The following is a 15901-nucleotide window of genomic DNA, read 5'->3' as shown; positions in this document are numbered from 1 at the left end:
TGAAGTGTATGCTATGAATAACCTGATTTTACTTGCACTTTTTGAAATTTGTGTTTATAATAAAGTTTGATATTTTATGGGGGTTTTTTTCTTCTTGGTTTCGGTATTAATACCCCTTTATGCATTTATGTGAGGTTTTCTTTCCATCAGAGAAGGGCAAGACTGAACCAATTTGCACAGAGCACAGCTATTATTGGGCACACTTTATTTAATCTATTGCCTATGGTTATGACAGATGTGTTTTCTGGGTATTTTTTGCAGTCTCCCCATTTGCATGCAAGTCATCTCATTTGTGTGTGGGATAATTCACCGTTAGTCTGAATTTTACATTTATAGAATTAAAGTTAGATTTTAAAGATCTTTCCTCATTGCTATGTATAGCAGTATTGGGAAGAAACTGCAGAGAGGCATCCGAAACACACATTTAATGTGACATTTAATCATTAAGGTCTGAAAAGTTTTCCTTGCAATTAATGTGATAACTTAAAGGGTTAACAATCTTCCTGAATGTAGTTTTTGCTATCATAAGGAGAGTAATTTTTCTAAAATATAAGCCCCTCTAAGTTATTCAAAAGTGATTGAATCGAACCCTAAAAATAGACTTTGTAAATTTCCTTGAACATATGATAGATGGTTGCAAAACTATTAAGTCTTCAGTTACATTTGTCAATGACAGACTTGGGATAAACCACTGTCAGATTCCAGAGACACCCCGGCCTTCATCATTTAACCCCTGTAAATGAATCTGGACTTACAACGGGGTTCACTGAACTGCTTTCTGGCTGCTGGCCGGAAAAGCGAACCAGAAGCAAGAGAAGTCATCATGTTGGGTCAAAACCGACAAGTCACGTCAGGGACAAAATCAGGAGGCAAGCGGATAGTCAGAATCAGAGTCAGAAATAGTACACAGGAGTCAAGAAACAGACTGCCTAGGTCTAGCTGATTTGATAACTGGCAGATAGAGACTGTATGCTGGAGTGTATATACAATGGCTCCCAGCAAAGAGCTAATTACCTACCAGCTCACTGAAGCAAAACACTAGTATAAGAAAGGGAGAACCAGTAGCAATCTAAAAGCTAAACACTTATACACTGCCAAAGTCCAGCAGTATCCGTAGTGTTAGTGCAGTGCCATCTACCGTACAGGCCAGGAGTTACAGAAATAAGTTCTGACACGCATGTGACACTAACTTCTGAAAAAAAAAAACAATGTTTGAAAATGCTGCCGACGTAAAGTAGCAATGTGGCAAATGTTATTGATTATCTTTTTTTGTGTGGCATCAACCCATTAAATCAGAACATTTTGGACACTAACTAATGTAGACAAAAACTGTGACTAAAGACAATAACATATCTACTAAAATGATCGTCTTCCACCCGACAGTCTTCATCATTAATGATTTAGTAACCCTTGGTGGCTCTCAGCAATCCAAATGATCGTAGGGGCAACATTTTCTGACAGATGAGTTTCTTGAAGAAACATAAGACATTTAGAAGGAACTTTTTAACACCATTGGCTAAACCTGAGGTGCAGTCATTTATGATGGACCATTGGAGCTACTATGAATTTTGACCAGAAAAGTAGAAACAGTGTTAGTGCACCCTGTTTCAGGAGGGATTGTGCAGTAATCTGAATTCCTTAGGATCGAAAACATAATGGAGTTTATGACGTGGAGTGATGCAGATGCATCTCTAGCGGATGTGAATAAATATATATTACAGCCATAAACCATGCACAGCTTAGAGATACATCTTGGCATCAGTGTAATGTTTTATTTTCGTCTAGTTTATCACAATGCTCTTTGTAGTTAGTTTATTTATCAAAGAAACTGAAAACTCAGGATAAAGCGATAATCTGGTGTTATAGTACAGAAATTCACACTTCGCTAAAGGCTAAAAGCTAAAAAATATTATTAACTTCTCTTCCTTTGCACTCTGTAGGTCATGCATAACTCACCTGTCTGGATACCTAAATATTGGTTTAGCAAAATACACTATCTTAAATATTTGGTGTGAAAAAAAGGGACCCCCAGAATAAAACTGGAAAAACTACAATTAGCAAAAAATCAGGTGGGGAATTTACTGCAGATACTGGAATCACACAAATTTGTTGGTGGCCAGAGTAAATACCCTACTCGATTACTGGTCCATGAAATTTGGTGGATATATAAGGGACTGCTGGGGATGATAGACTACGCGAAATACACACCCATATGGAATAACTCTAATTTGGAGGAGTTGTGGAGATTGGAGAGTAGTAGAATTGGGGATTGAAATATGTGCATTAGTTATGCTCAGATAACCATCTTAAGTCGTTCGAACAGCTAAAACTGGAGTTTAATTTGCATAATTATGAATTCTTTGAATATTTACAACGAAGACACACTATGGGCTAAGGAAGCCATCTCTCATCTTTCAATTTTCAATAATGGGCTGTTAGACCGCATAGTGAAGGCAAAATTGAAGGGAATAATTTCTCTAGTTTACAACTCATTGTTGTTAATGATTTTTGGTGACCCAATGGCTCAGGTTAGGAGTAAGTGGGAGGAGGAAGTAGGATATGGGTAGTATTTCTACAGAGCAATGGGAAGCGGTGCTGGAGTCTCCAGGGGTGCTTCCAATAAACACGACTCAAAGAAGGTCTCAATTGTTCCTAGTTCATAGAGTCTATAGAACCCCCAAGGTACTGTAAAGAATGGGCCTTAGGGTTAATGATTATTGTCGACGTTGTGAGGAAGAAAATGTGGACATGATGCATATGTTCTGGACTTCCCGAGACTGGTGAGGCTTTGGGGCAGGGGTCGGTAGATTAATAGCGGATGTGATTTAGGCTGCTTTCACACTATGTTTTTTTAACGTGCGTCATGAACGGTTTTTTAACGCAAAAACGGATCCAGTGCAAATGCGTTTTCATTTCAATGCATTTGCAATGGACTAGCTTCAACATGCGTTCACATGCGTTTGCGTGTGTTATAGTGAGGATCCAGCGACTTGCAGTTTTTTAACTTTTTTCAAAAACTCTACTTGTAGCGTTTTTGAGCTGCGTCCAAATACTGCAAATCGCTGGATCCTGACTAAACAGCACGCAAACGCATGTGAACGCTGGCATGCTGATAGACAGGATCCTGCTTGCTCTACTGAGCATGGCCAGAAACCAGCCTGGCAATATCAGTCCCTCTCTCCCCCACCTGAGAGCGGCGGACGCTCTTAACCAAGGTAAATATCGGGTAAGCAAGCAAAGCGCTTCTTAGTTACTCGATGTTTACCTTGGTTACGTGTGCAGAGAGCCAGCTCCTAGCAGCTGCGGGCTCGTAACCAAGGTAAATATCGGGTATTCAAGCAAAGCACTTCAATTAGTTACCCGATGTTTACCTTGGTTACAGCTTACTGCAGCTGTCAGATGCCGGCTCCCAGTCTGTCAGCTCCAGTTCACCTCACTCCCGATCACATGACTCCAATGCCCGCCCATAAACTTCAAGTGACAGGATCCTGCAAAATAACACATACGTTTGCATGCGTTTTTCTTTGCAAAAACAGGATCCGCTTTTGCAGCAAAAAAAACGTTCATGACGCATGCTAAAAAAAACGTAGTGTAAAAGCAACCTTAGATACAAACTACGCTTAGTGCACAAACCTGTGTCTTAAATTTAACAGGGGAGGTGCGTGGTTTCCCCCAGGTATGGGTAGTTATTGCTAAAATACTCTACCACACTAGAAAATCCATAGACCCACATTGGCTATCAGACCTACTTGTGTAGAAGAGGTGGTCCAAGCTCTAAACTCTACTATTTTAATGGAAAAAAAGTTTATATCACGATGGGGGGAGTCTGGTAAGTTTGGTAAAGTGTGGGGAGTACGGATTAGAAATATCCTTTTCTAAGTGAGTGGAGTTCGGGAAGGGTTTAAATACAAAAAGACAAGAAAAAATATTTATATTCTCTTTCCTGTATTTAACTTCCTACTGTTTGCATTTGAGTATAAAAAAAAAAGTAAACAGTGGGCCTGTGTGCCTGCAAACAGTGGGCCTGTGTGCCTGCAAACAGTGGGCCTGTGTGCCTGCAAACAGTGGGCCTGTGGGCCTGCAAACAGTGGGCCTGTGGGCCTGCAAACAGTGGGCCTGTGGGCCTGCAAACAGTGGGCCTGTGGGCCTGCAAACAGTGGGCCTGTGGGCCTGCCACAGTGGGCCTGTGGGCCTGCCACAGTGGGCTTGTGGGCCTGGCCACAGTGGGCCTGTGGGCCTTGCCACAGTGGGCCTGGCCACAGTGGGCCTGCCACAGTGGGCCTGTGGGCCTTACTGGGGGACGTGTTCAATATAAGGTGGCCATATCCAGATTAAGGTGGCTAATTTTAGGATGAGGGGGCTATGAGGGACATATACCCTATATTATTTGTTAGACGGACACTGGCATTATAAGACGGACCCCATTTATTAAAAAATTCTCTATTCCTTCACCAAATTTGGGGGTGCGTCTTATAATCAGGTGCGTCTTATAAAGCGAAAAATATGGTATATCTTCCTTCCCATGATTTTCTTAGTTGTCAGCACATTCTACATACGCGGTCATTTGTCTTTGCAGTTTAGAGATCTGGGCATGTAAAGGTCAGAATCTTATAATTCCAGGTGTAACTTGGATCATTTTGGGTCTTGACAAAACTGGTCTCAGTAATGCCCAAAGTAATGGGGACAGTGTTGGGTGGAAGAGTGTGTATTTGTTTAGGAGAAGAAGATTTCTTCATTGTGATATGGCCAGAGAACACTGAAGATAAAGTAGCCACAGCCAGTGACTGAGAAGAATCTGTGACTTCTCTGCATTTAGTGGTTACTACTCACCTGGATAGCTAGATGTAGGAATCTCCACTTCACACCACTCATCATCCCTCACATATGTCCCTGTAGTATTAATATAGATCAGATCTTCTTCCTGAAACCCATATTGTAAAAGTCACAGATAGATGGAGAAGTCACATCTATGATCAGCTCTAATCCTGCCATCTCCACCGTTCTCATTACACAAGTATAAAACATATAATACTGGAGGATAAAACAAGACTGAACACAAGACCTTCACAGCCGTCTACACATCATAGGGAAATTTCATGACACCTTCTCTCCATCTACCTGATGATCCTGAGGAACATTGGGATTTTCTTTTTCACAGTCCTGTGGGAGAAGAGGACAGGGACATCTCTCTGGTGTTGTCCTCTCACTGGATAGAACTGGAGGAAACACATACAGGGACTGAATTCATTCTTTACATATAGATACTTATAGGCCGTGTGCATTTAGTCATGTCTATTACCTGGTGATGTGAGGGGCTGGGGAACATCCATCATGACGTCCTTGTACAGATCTTGGTTTCCTTCTAAATACTCCCACTCCTCCATGGAGAAATAGACGGCGACGTCCTGACACCTTATAGGAACCTGACACATACAATCATACCGTCATCCCCCGATCCCTTCATAGCGTTCCTGTATAATGTCCCTGCAGTGTCACCTCTCCAGTCAGCAGCTCAATCATCTTGTAGGTAAGTTCTAGGATCTTCTGGTCATTGATGTCCTCATGTAACAAGGGGTGAGGTGGAGGCCCCGTGATTGGGCTCAGGGGTCTTCCCCATCCCTCAGACACAGGGGCCTGACAGCGCTCACTAGAGGTCTTCACTACTGTGTAATCCTGGTTATGGAGAGACACATTAATAAATCTCACTACAGACATTTCCAGAGTCCTCACCTCTCCAGTTCTGTCCATCTGTTATTCCCATAGATAAGAATGATGTAATGTGACGTTATCAGAATCTCTCACCTCTCCAGTAAGCCGGAAGAGGATCTCTAGGGTGAGCTGTAACATCCTATCCGCCATCTTAGCCATATCCTTGGTAGGTCAATCTGGAAAATTGTCTTATATAGAAGATCTCCACTGAGATGATCTGGTATTGTAGGGATCTGAATGGGGAGAGGATGACAATGTAACATCATAAAAATTCCTGTGTAATAATACTATTACTGGAGACAATAAGGAAAACATATGAGTTGATGTAATGTGTAGATGTTGTATTCTTGGATTGTGATAGTAAAGAGGACTCCACTTCTCACTCCTCCACTCAACTACCACAAAGGCCATAATGAGCTAAATGCACCCATAGCTAGTTTACACATAAAACAAAGAAACAAACAAAAGTTTATAAAAGATTTTATGTAGTCATTTTTTTTATCAGTTTTAGAAAGCATCTTCCATATATCTGAGGAAAAAAGAGAAATATCCAGTCTCTCCAATTTTATTACAAGAAAAAAAGAGAATTTTGTTTACTTACCGTAAATTCTTTTTCTTATAGTTCCGACATGGGAGACCCAAACCATGGGTGTATAGCTTCTGCCTCCGGAGGACACACAAAGTACTACACTCAAACGTGTAGCTCCTCCCTCCGGGCTATATACACCCCCTGAATGACAATCTAACCAGTTCAGTGCAAAAGCTGAAGGAGGACATCCACCCATAAGTAGAGATAGAGTAAAACTCGGAAAGACCGGAACTCTGTCTACTAACAACAGCCGGTGAAACACACGGAACAAAAAACTGCCAACAGGCAACAGGGAGGGTTGCTGGGTCTCCCATGTCGGAACTATAAGAAAAAGAATTTACGGTAAGTAAACAAAATTCTCTTTTTCTTCATCGTTCCTTATGGGAGACCCAAACCATGGGACGTTCCAAAGCAGTCCATGGGTGGGAAATAAACCAAACTGAGAAGTAGGCAAAACCTAACTTCACAAATGGGCGACAGCCGCCTGAAGAATGCATCTGCCCAAGCTCGCATCTGCCGAAGCATGAGCATGCACTTGGTAGTGCTTCAAAAAAGTGTGCAGACTGGACCACGTGGCAGCCTGACAAACCTGCTGAGCCGTAGCCTGGTGCCTGAAAGCCCAGGAGGCACCGACAGCTCTGGTCGAGTGCGCCTTAATCCCTGGCGGAGGAGGCACCTGAGAACACTGGTAGGCATCGGTGATAGCCGACCTGATCCAACGAGCTAGGGTCGGTTTAGAAGCAGCGAGACCGTTGCGCTGACCAGTGGTTAGCACAAAAAGTGAGGTGCACCGCCTAAAAACGGCGGTGCGTGACACATAGATTCGGAGCGCCCGCACCAAATCTAAGGAATGCAACGCCTTCTCAAAGCGATGCACAGGGGCCGGACAAAGAGAAGGCAATGAAATGTCCTGGTTAAGGTGGAAAGGAGACACCACCTTAGGGAGAAAGTCCGGAGTCGGACGAAGAACCACCTTGTCTTGGTGAAACACCAAAAAGGGGGATTCCGAAGAGAGCGCAGCCAAATCAGAAACTCTTTTGAGAGAAGTTATGGCTACTAGAAAAACAACTTTCTGTGAAAGTCTAAACAAAGGAACCTCCCTGAGAGGCTCAAAGGGGGGTTTCTGTAAGGCCGTGAGGACCAGATTAAGGTCCCAGGGATCCAAGGGCCGCCGGTAAGGAGGAATGATGTGAGATGCGCCCTGCATGAAGGTGCGCACCTGAGCCAGTCGGGCGATACGCCGCTGGAACAATACCGACAGAGCCGACACCTGTCCCTTGAGGGAATTGAGGGACAGTCCTAGCTGTAGACCGGACTGTAGAAAAGACAGGATGGTCGGCAAGGAGAACGGCCAAGGAGCATGGTCGGAAGAGCGACACCAGGACAGGAAAATCCTCCAAGTCCTGTGGTAAATCTTGGCCGAGGAAGACTTCCGAGCCTGAGTCATAGTGGAGATGACCTCAGAGGGAATGCCTGAAGCCGTCAGGATCCAGGACTCAAGAGCCACGCCGTCAATCTGAGAGCCGCAGAATTCTGGCGGAAGAACGGACCTTGAGAGAGAAGGTCTGGGCGGTCCGGGAGGTGCCACGGCACCCCCAAGGACAGACGGAGCAGGTCTGGGTACCAAGCTCGCCTGGGCCAGTCCGGAGCAATGATTATGACTCGACGGCCCTCCATTCCGATCTTGCGCAGGACCCTGGGCAAGAGAGCTAGAGGGGGAAACACATAGGCCAGACGGAACTGAGACCAATCTTGAACCAGTGCGTCCGCTGCGAAGGCTTGAGGATCGTGGGAGCGAGCCACGTAAACCGGAACCTTGTTGTTGTGCCGGGATGCCATTAGATCCACTTCCGGAGTGCCCCACTTGCGGCAGATTGATCTGAACACTGACGGATGCAGGGCCCACTCGCCGCTGTCCACGGTTTGACGGCTGAGATAATCGGCCTCCCAGTTTTCCACGCCTGGGATGTGGACTGCAGATATGGTGGACTTGGAGTCCTCCGTCCACTGGAGGATTCGTTGAACCTCCAACATCGCCAGACGGCTGTGAGTCCCGCCCTGGTGATTGATGTAGGCAACCGCTGTCGCGTTGTCCGACTGAACTCGAATGTGCCTGCCCGCCAACAGGTGGTGAAAGGCTAGGAGAGCTAGAAACACAGCTCTGATCTCCAGCACATTGATCGAGAGGGCTGATTCGGACGGAGTCCAAGTGCCCTGTGCTCGGTGATGGAGAAATACTGCTCCCCAACCGGAGAGGCTGGCATCCGTGGTGAGGATCACCCAGGACGGAGTCAGGAAGGAGCGTCCCTGTGACAGAGAGAGGGGCCGAAGCCACCACTGAAGGGAGCTCCTGGTCTGTGACGACAGAGCCACCAGCCTGTGCAAGGAAGAGATCCGCTTGTCCCAACAGCGGAGAATGTCCAGCTGCAGGGGACGCAGATGGAACTGGGCAAAGGGAACCGCTTCCATTGACGCCACCATCTGACCTAGCACCTGCATGAGGTGTCTGATGGAATGACGGCGGTGCCTCAGCAGAGAGCGCACCGCCAGACGAAGGGACTGCTGTTTGACTAAGGGCAACTTGACAAGTGCCGGCAGAGTCTCGAATTGCATCCCTAGGTAAAGAAGCACCTGGGTCGGGGTCAGAGTGGACTTGGGCAGGTTGACAAGCCACCCGAACTGAACGAGCGTGGCGAGAGTGAGTGAGACACTCCGCTGGCAGTCTGCACTGGATGAGGCCTTGACTAGAAGGTCGTCCAGGTAAGGAATCACTGCCAACCCCTGGAGGTGCAGAACCGCAACCACTGCTGCCATGACCTTGGTGAATACTCGAGGGGCCGTGGCTAAGCCGAAGGGGAGAGCCACGAATTGGAAATGTTCCTCTCCGATTGCAAAGCGTAGCCAACGCTGGTGTGAAACCGCAATAGGCACATGCAGATAGGCATCTCTGATGTCGATGGATGCCAGAAAATCTCCTTGGGTCATTGAGGCAATGACCGATCTCAGAGATTCCATGCGAAAGTGCCGAACCTGAACATGCTTGTTGAGAAGCTTGAAATCCAGGATGGGCCGGAAGGAACCGTCCTTCTTGGGGACTAGAAAGAGGTTTGAGTAGAAACCGCTGAACCGTTCCCGGGCGGGAACCGGAACAATTACACCGTTGGCCTGCAGAAATGCCACGGCCTGAGAGAAGGCGGCGGCTTTGGAGCGGGGGGGGTGGACAGAAAAAATCTGTTTGGCGGGCTGGAAGAAAATTCTATCCTGTAGCCGTGGGAGATGATATCTCGCACCCACTGATCGGAGACGTGTTGAAACCACACGTCGCCAAAGTGGGAGAGCCTGCCACCGACCAAGGACGTTGCTGGCACAGCCAGATAGTCAAGAGGAGGCTGCCTTAGTGGCAGCGGCTCCTCCGGTCTTTTGAGGACGCGGCTTCGCGCGCCAGTTGGGTTTACGATCCTTGGCTGCGGTAGTGGACGAGGTCGAGGGCTTAGAGGATGACCAGTTAGAGGAACGAAAGGAACGAAACCTCGATTGGTTCCTGCCCTGGACAGGTTTCCTGGTTTTAGTTTGTGGCAAGGAAGTACTCTTCCCGCCAGTAGCTTCCTTAATTATTTCATCCAGTTGTTCACCAAACAGCCGGGACCCAGCAAAAGGGAGACTCGCAAGGTACTTCTTAGGCTAAGTTCACATTTCCGTTGATTTGTATCAGTCACATGCGTCGCTTGACGCATGTGACTGATGCGCTGTTCAACGCTGTACAACGAATGACAAAGAACAGAATTCTTTGTCGGATTCCGTTGTGTGCGAGGGGCGGAGTTCTGGGGCAGAGCCGAGCGGGGGGCGGGGCCAGACGCTGAGGATGTCAGTAGAAGTGCTGCGGTCTGCATGGCTGGGGACAGGTGAGTGTATCTGTGAGTGAGTGAGTGTGTGTATGTGCATGTATGTATGTATGTGTGTGTGTATGTATGTATGTGTGTGCACATGCAAAGTGCGGGAGGGGGTGGAGCCGAGCGGGGGGCGGGGCCAGGCGCTGAGGATGTCAGTAGAAGTGCTGCGGTCTGCATGGCTGGGGACAGGTGAGTGTATGTGTGAGTGAGTGTGTGTATGTGCATGTATGTATGTATGTATGTATGTGTGTGTGTGCACATGCAAAGTGCGGGAGGGGGCGGAGCCGAGCGGGGGGCGGGGCCAGGCGCTGAGGATGTCAGTGGAAGTGCTGCGGTCTGCATGGCTGGGGACAGGTGAGTGTATGTGTGAGTGAGTGTGTGTATGTGCATGTATGTATGTATGTATGTGTGTGTGTGCACATGCAAAGTGCGGGAGGGGGCGGAGCCGAGCAGGGGGCGGGGCCAGACGAGGGTGTCAGTGGCAGTGCTTGTCTGCATGGCTGGGGACAGGTGTGTGTATGTGTGTGTGTGTACATACATGTGCGGAGTGCGGGAGGGGGCAGGGCCGAGCGGGGAAGTGTCGGCCTCCCTGCACACGTAACCAGCCTAAATATCGGGTAACAGCAAAGCACCCGATGTTTACCTTGGTTACCCGATATTTACCTTGGTTACGGGCCTACACCGCTTAGCGCTGGCTCCTTGCACCGTAACCAGGGTAAATATCGGGTAACCAACCAAAGCTGGTGACGTGTGCAGGGAGCCAGAGAGCATGCGCAGCGAAATCCGACGGATCTCGCTGCTCAAAAAACGTTACATGCTGCGTTCCTCCCGCCCGGCGGTCAGTCGTTCCACGACTGATCAGTCGGGCGGAGGGTGCAACGCAGCATCATCAGTCACAATCCGCTGCTCATACAAGTCTATGGGAGCAGCGGAATCCGCTAAACGGATTCCGCTGTTTACAAGAGCAGCGGATTGTGACTGATAGATTTTAGCGGAAATGTGAACTTAGCCTTAGAGGAAGCGTCTGCTTTCCACTCTCGAAGCCACAAGATCCTGCGGATCGCGAGGGAGTTAGCGGAGGCCACCGCCGTGCGGTGAGAAGCCTCCAGGATGGCAGACATGGCGTAGGATGAAAAAGCCGAAGCTTGAGAAGTTAAGGCATCCATCTCAGGCATAGAGTCCCTGGTGAGGGAATGTATCTCCGCCAGAGAGGCAGAGACTACCTTAAGAGCCCACACTGCCGCAAAAGACTGGGAGAACGAGGCTCCTGCCGCCTCATATACAGACTTGGCCAGAAGGTCAACCTGGCGGTCAGTGGGATCCTTAAGAGAAGTGCCATCAGCCACAGCTACGACTGTGCGGGCTGAGATTCTGGACACCGGAGGGTCTACCTTTGGAGACTGGGCCCATTCCTTAACCACCTCTGGTGGAAAAGGAAAACGGTCATCAGAACTACGCTTCGGAAAACGTTTGTCAGGACAGGCCCTGGGCTTGGTAACAGTGGTCTGAAAACTGGAGTGGTTAAAAAACATACTCCTAGCTCTCTTAGGTGAGGTAAACTGGTGTATCTCTACCAGAGAGGCTTGTTCCTCTGACTCTGGTGGGTTGAGGTTCAGTACGGAGTTAATGGACGCAATCAAGACACTAACATCCGCATCACCCTCAGACAAGTCAATGGGGTACATAGAGGTAGCGTCTGAGCCCACAGTAAACGAATCCTCCTCGCCCTGCACCTCGGCTCGTGAATCAGAGCCGTGGGACGAGGAAGGAGAAGGGTCCCTGCGTCTCCGTTTAGGGGGACGGGGTCCTAGGACATGCTCTGAGAGCTCTGCAGAGCTCGGAGCAGCAGAGGCACCCTGAGCAGAGGGCTGATGCATGGTCAGCAGTGTCCGGGACAGCTGCCCCATGGAGTCGGCAAAAGACTGGGAAATAGCTTTGGAAAAGGATGCTACCCAAGGCTGAGGAGGCTCCAGGCTGAGACACAACCATGTTAGCACAGGCATCACAATGTGGGTATGTGCTTGGCTCTGGCAGAATGAGCTTACATGCAGTGCATATAGCGTACAGGTTTGCAGCCTTGCTCCGGGTGACAGACATGCTGCTGAGGTGGAAGCTCTGCAGTAAGAATACACTCGTATAGAATGTCCTGAGAGTGTATAATAAAGCCCACAACCAGAGGTTGTGGCTTACCAGACCGCTCTCTGTGTGCCCTCCGGATTCCACAGCTCGGACCCCCAGTAAAGCGTCAGCCTTCCTAGAAAGCAGCAGGTTCAGCAGCCAGCACCGATCAGTGTGATAAACGCTGAGAAAATGGCGCTGGGAGGAGGAGGGGGGGCAGAGATTAGCCCAAGAGCGGGAAACCGGAGGGCTAAGGAGAGATGCAGGGGAGGGAAACATCTCCTCAGAGAGGAGTGTCCTCCCCTCTGCTGGATGGCCGGTGGGCGGCGCCACTCTATTCCCCTGCATGAATGACATGCAGAGGAAGATGAAACCGAAACTAGGCCCAAACAGAAGCCGGGGCCTAGATTTTAACATGCGGCCGACGAGCAGGCACCTTCGGCGCGGTTCTCAGGGGAAACCCCCAGAACCGGCCGGAATTTAAAGTAAAGATAAAAAACATACTTTCCCCCTAATAAAAGTACCCGGGACCCCTGAAAAACGTCTCAATACTTAGCTTTTGAGACGCAGGGCCAGTCCCTGAGGGGGGGTTAAACGCTCCTTCCAGCAGGAACCAGACAGGGCTGCGGATGGAGACCAGTCTCCTGCAAGCAGAGAGGACCGAGACGGCTCCCACTTCAAACCAGAGCCTCTCAGAGGATGTTGAAGGAGCGCGGCATGTGAAGGCTCCAGCCTTGTAAAGTCAACCTTAACAGCACCGCCGACACAGTGGGGTGAGAAGGGACATGCCGGGAGTCCAGACTGGACCCGCTTTTCTTCCAAATCTTTAAAATCAAAATAAAAATGAAAAAAATCAGAGAATGCATGTGTGTGTGTGACCTCCTGAACACAAAGCATTGAACTGGTTAGATTGTCATCCAGGGGGTGTATATAGCCCGGAGGGAGGAGCTACACGTTTGAGTGTAGTACTTTGTGTGTCCTCCGGAGGCAGAAGCTATACACCCATGGTTTGGGTCTCCCATAAGGAACGATGAAGAAATACATATGTTTTTACCTCATTATCCAGTAGATAGAAAAATAATCAAACTTCAGAGTCCTCAGTAGTTGATGCCTTTAATGTCTGACTGAAAAGATGGGAACAAACATAATATAAAGTGATGGAGAGACCGGAGGAGTCTGGAAAGCGGCTAATTGTTACCTTCTTTTCAGTCATTAACTGGAATCACCTACTGAGGACTCAACTTGGATTATTTTTCATTTCATCGGCGGCAAATGGAGAAAGGGGGGGGGGGAGGCCTGTATTCCCTATACGCATATCACCAAATATTATCATACAGCTCAGACCGCAGATAACAGCGCCTCATACATCTACAGTTGAAACCAGAGGTTTCCATCCACTATCTATAAAGACACATCTGCAGGTTTTTCTCACTATCTGACATGAAATCAGAATAAACCTTTCCCGTTTTAGGTAAATAAGGAAGATTATTTATATTTGCCAAATGCCAGAATGAGGAAGAGAGAATGATTTAAAGCATTTTTATGACTTACTGCAAAGTCAAAAGTTTACATCCATTTCATTAGTATTTGGTACCATTGCCCTTAAACTGTATGACTTGGGTCAAACGTTTTGGATCTCCTTACACAAGCTTCTCACAATAGTTGGTAGGTATTTGGGCCCATTCCTCCTGACAGAACTGATGTAACTGAGCCATGTTTATAGGTTGTCTTGCTCGCATCTGCCTTTTCAGCTTTGCCATTAAATTTTCAATAGGATTGAGATTAGGGTTTTGTGATGGCCACTCCAAAACATTGACTTTGTTATCCTTGAGCCACTTAGTAACCAGTTTGGCAGTATTTTTCGGGTCATTGTCTATTTGGAGACCCATTTCCGCCCAAGGTTTAAGTTCTTGGCTCATGTCTTGAGATGTTGCTTCAGTATTGCAATGTAATTTTCTTTCCTCAAGATGCCATCTATTTTGGGAAATGCACCAGTCCCTCCTGCAGCAAAATAACCACACAACATGATGCTGCCACCCCGGTGTTTCAGTTGGGATGGCGTGCTTAGGCTTCAGAGCATCTCCTTTTTCCTCCAAACGTAATGTTGGTCATTCTGGCCAAACAGTTCAATTTTAGTTTTGTCAGACCACAGGACATAACTCCAAAAATTAAGGACTTTGTTCCTGTGTGTATTTGTAATCTGGCTTTTCTATGTTTCTTTTGGAGTAATGGCTTCTTCCTGGCAGAGTAGCCTTTCAGCCCATGTTGATACAGTACTCGTTTCATTGTGGATAAAAACACAATCTTACCAGCTTCCGCCACCATCTTCACAAGGTCTTTTGCTTTTATTCTTGGGTTGATATGCACATGTCTGACAAAAGCAAAGCACGTTCCTCTCTGGTACACAGAACTCATTTCCTTCCTGAGCAGTAGGATGGCTGGACATTCACATCTTATTTGTACTTGCATACAGATGAACGAGACACCTTCAGATATCTGGAAATTGCACCTATTGATGAACCAGACTTGTGCAAGTCCACAATTCTCTTCCTGAGATCTTGGCTGAATTCTTTTGACTTTGCCATGACGTTACAAAAAGAAGCCGTGTATTTCAGGTGTGCATTAGAATACATCCACAGGTGTCTTTAATTAACCCAATGTTGCCAACAAATCTATCAGAAGCTTACAAAGACATAACATCATCATATGGGCTGTCCCATATTGTTTAAATGCATAGTACTCTTAGTGTATGGAAACTTCTGACTTTGCAGAAAGTAATAAAAATGCCATAAAACATTCCCTCTCTCTCTGATTATTACGGCATTTGGCAAATATAAATTATTTTGATTCCTAATTGACCTAAAACGGGAAAGGTTTATTCTGCTTTCATGTCAGATAGTGAGAAAAACATGCAGATGTGTCTTTATAGAGAGTGGGTGGAAACGTCTGGTTTCAACTGTATAGCCACTGCCGACTGCCGGATCCACATTTCCAGAATGAGGAAACTGGTCCAGAAGATCGGTTCCGAGTCCTGGGGTCACTGGGATCTGCAGGAACAATGAGGGGAAGGGGGATTTATATATTAGGGGGTGGGAGGGTCATCTGTAACTATCAGAGGAAAAGGAACAGAAATCGCACGATTCATGGAAATCAGCAAGAGAAAAACCAAGAAAGTCTCAGTAGTGAAGGGGTCAATGCCCCCTGCCCCAGTAATGGGGAATCTCCACATACCTCCTCCTGCAGAGCCGCACACTAGATATATGGCTGCTCTGTGCTTACAGGACCTGTGATGATGTCACATGGAGGGGAGGAGTCAGGGGTCACATGACCAGCTCCTCAGTGTATGACTGTGCTGTGCTGGGTGTCATGGGGCTGGGTGAGGGGAAGGTTGTGTGTGGGGTCAGGAGGGGTTTACAGTGTGGATGTAGCAGAGCTGTGTGTGTACGAGGTGTACGGAGCAGAGCCGTGTGTGTACGAGGTGTACGGAGGGGAGCCGCGTGTGTACCAGGTGTACGGAGCGGAGCCGTGTGTGTACGAGGTGTACGGAGGGGAGCCTTGTGTGTACGAGGTGTACAGAGCAGAGCCGTGTGTGTAC

The 15901-nt window shown here is 47.6% G+C and overlaps 1 protein-coding gene across 1 annotated transcript in view; it reads right to left on the bottom strand.

Annotated features, from left to right (window-relative positions):
• Positions 1-15584, bottom strand: part of LOC142312168 (uncharacterized) — a 78073-nt gene extending 62489 nt beyond the window's left edge. The window contains exons 1-5 of the mRNA XM_075351071.1: positions 15538-15584; positions 5803-5942; positions 5497-5673; positions 5300-5423; positions 5119-5216 (exon numbers count right to left, since the gene is read on the bottom strand). Coding sequence (XP_075207186.1) covers positions 5119-5216; positions 5300-5423; positions 5497-5673; positions 5803-5868 — 465 coding nt within the window. The 5' untranslated portion in view covers positions 5869-5942; positions 15538-15584. The remainder of the gene's footprint in view (positions 1-5118; positions 5217-5299; positions 5424-5496; positions 5674-5802; positions 5943-15537) is intronic.
• Positions 15585-15901: the final 317 nt, after the last annotated feature.

Source organism: Anomaloglossus baeobatrachus, chromosome 5 (assembly GCF_048569485.1).
Source record: "Anomaloglossus baeobatrachus isolate aAnoBae1 chromosome 5, aAnoBae1.hap1, whole genome shotgun sequence".
NCBI classification, from domain to species: Eukaryota; Metazoa; Chordata; class Amphibia; order Anura; family Aromobatidae; genus Anomaloglossus; species Anomaloglossus baeobatrachus.
The sequence above is the reverse complement of the archived record's forward strand: the minus strand, read 5'-3'. Positions and strand labels throughout refer to the sequence as shown.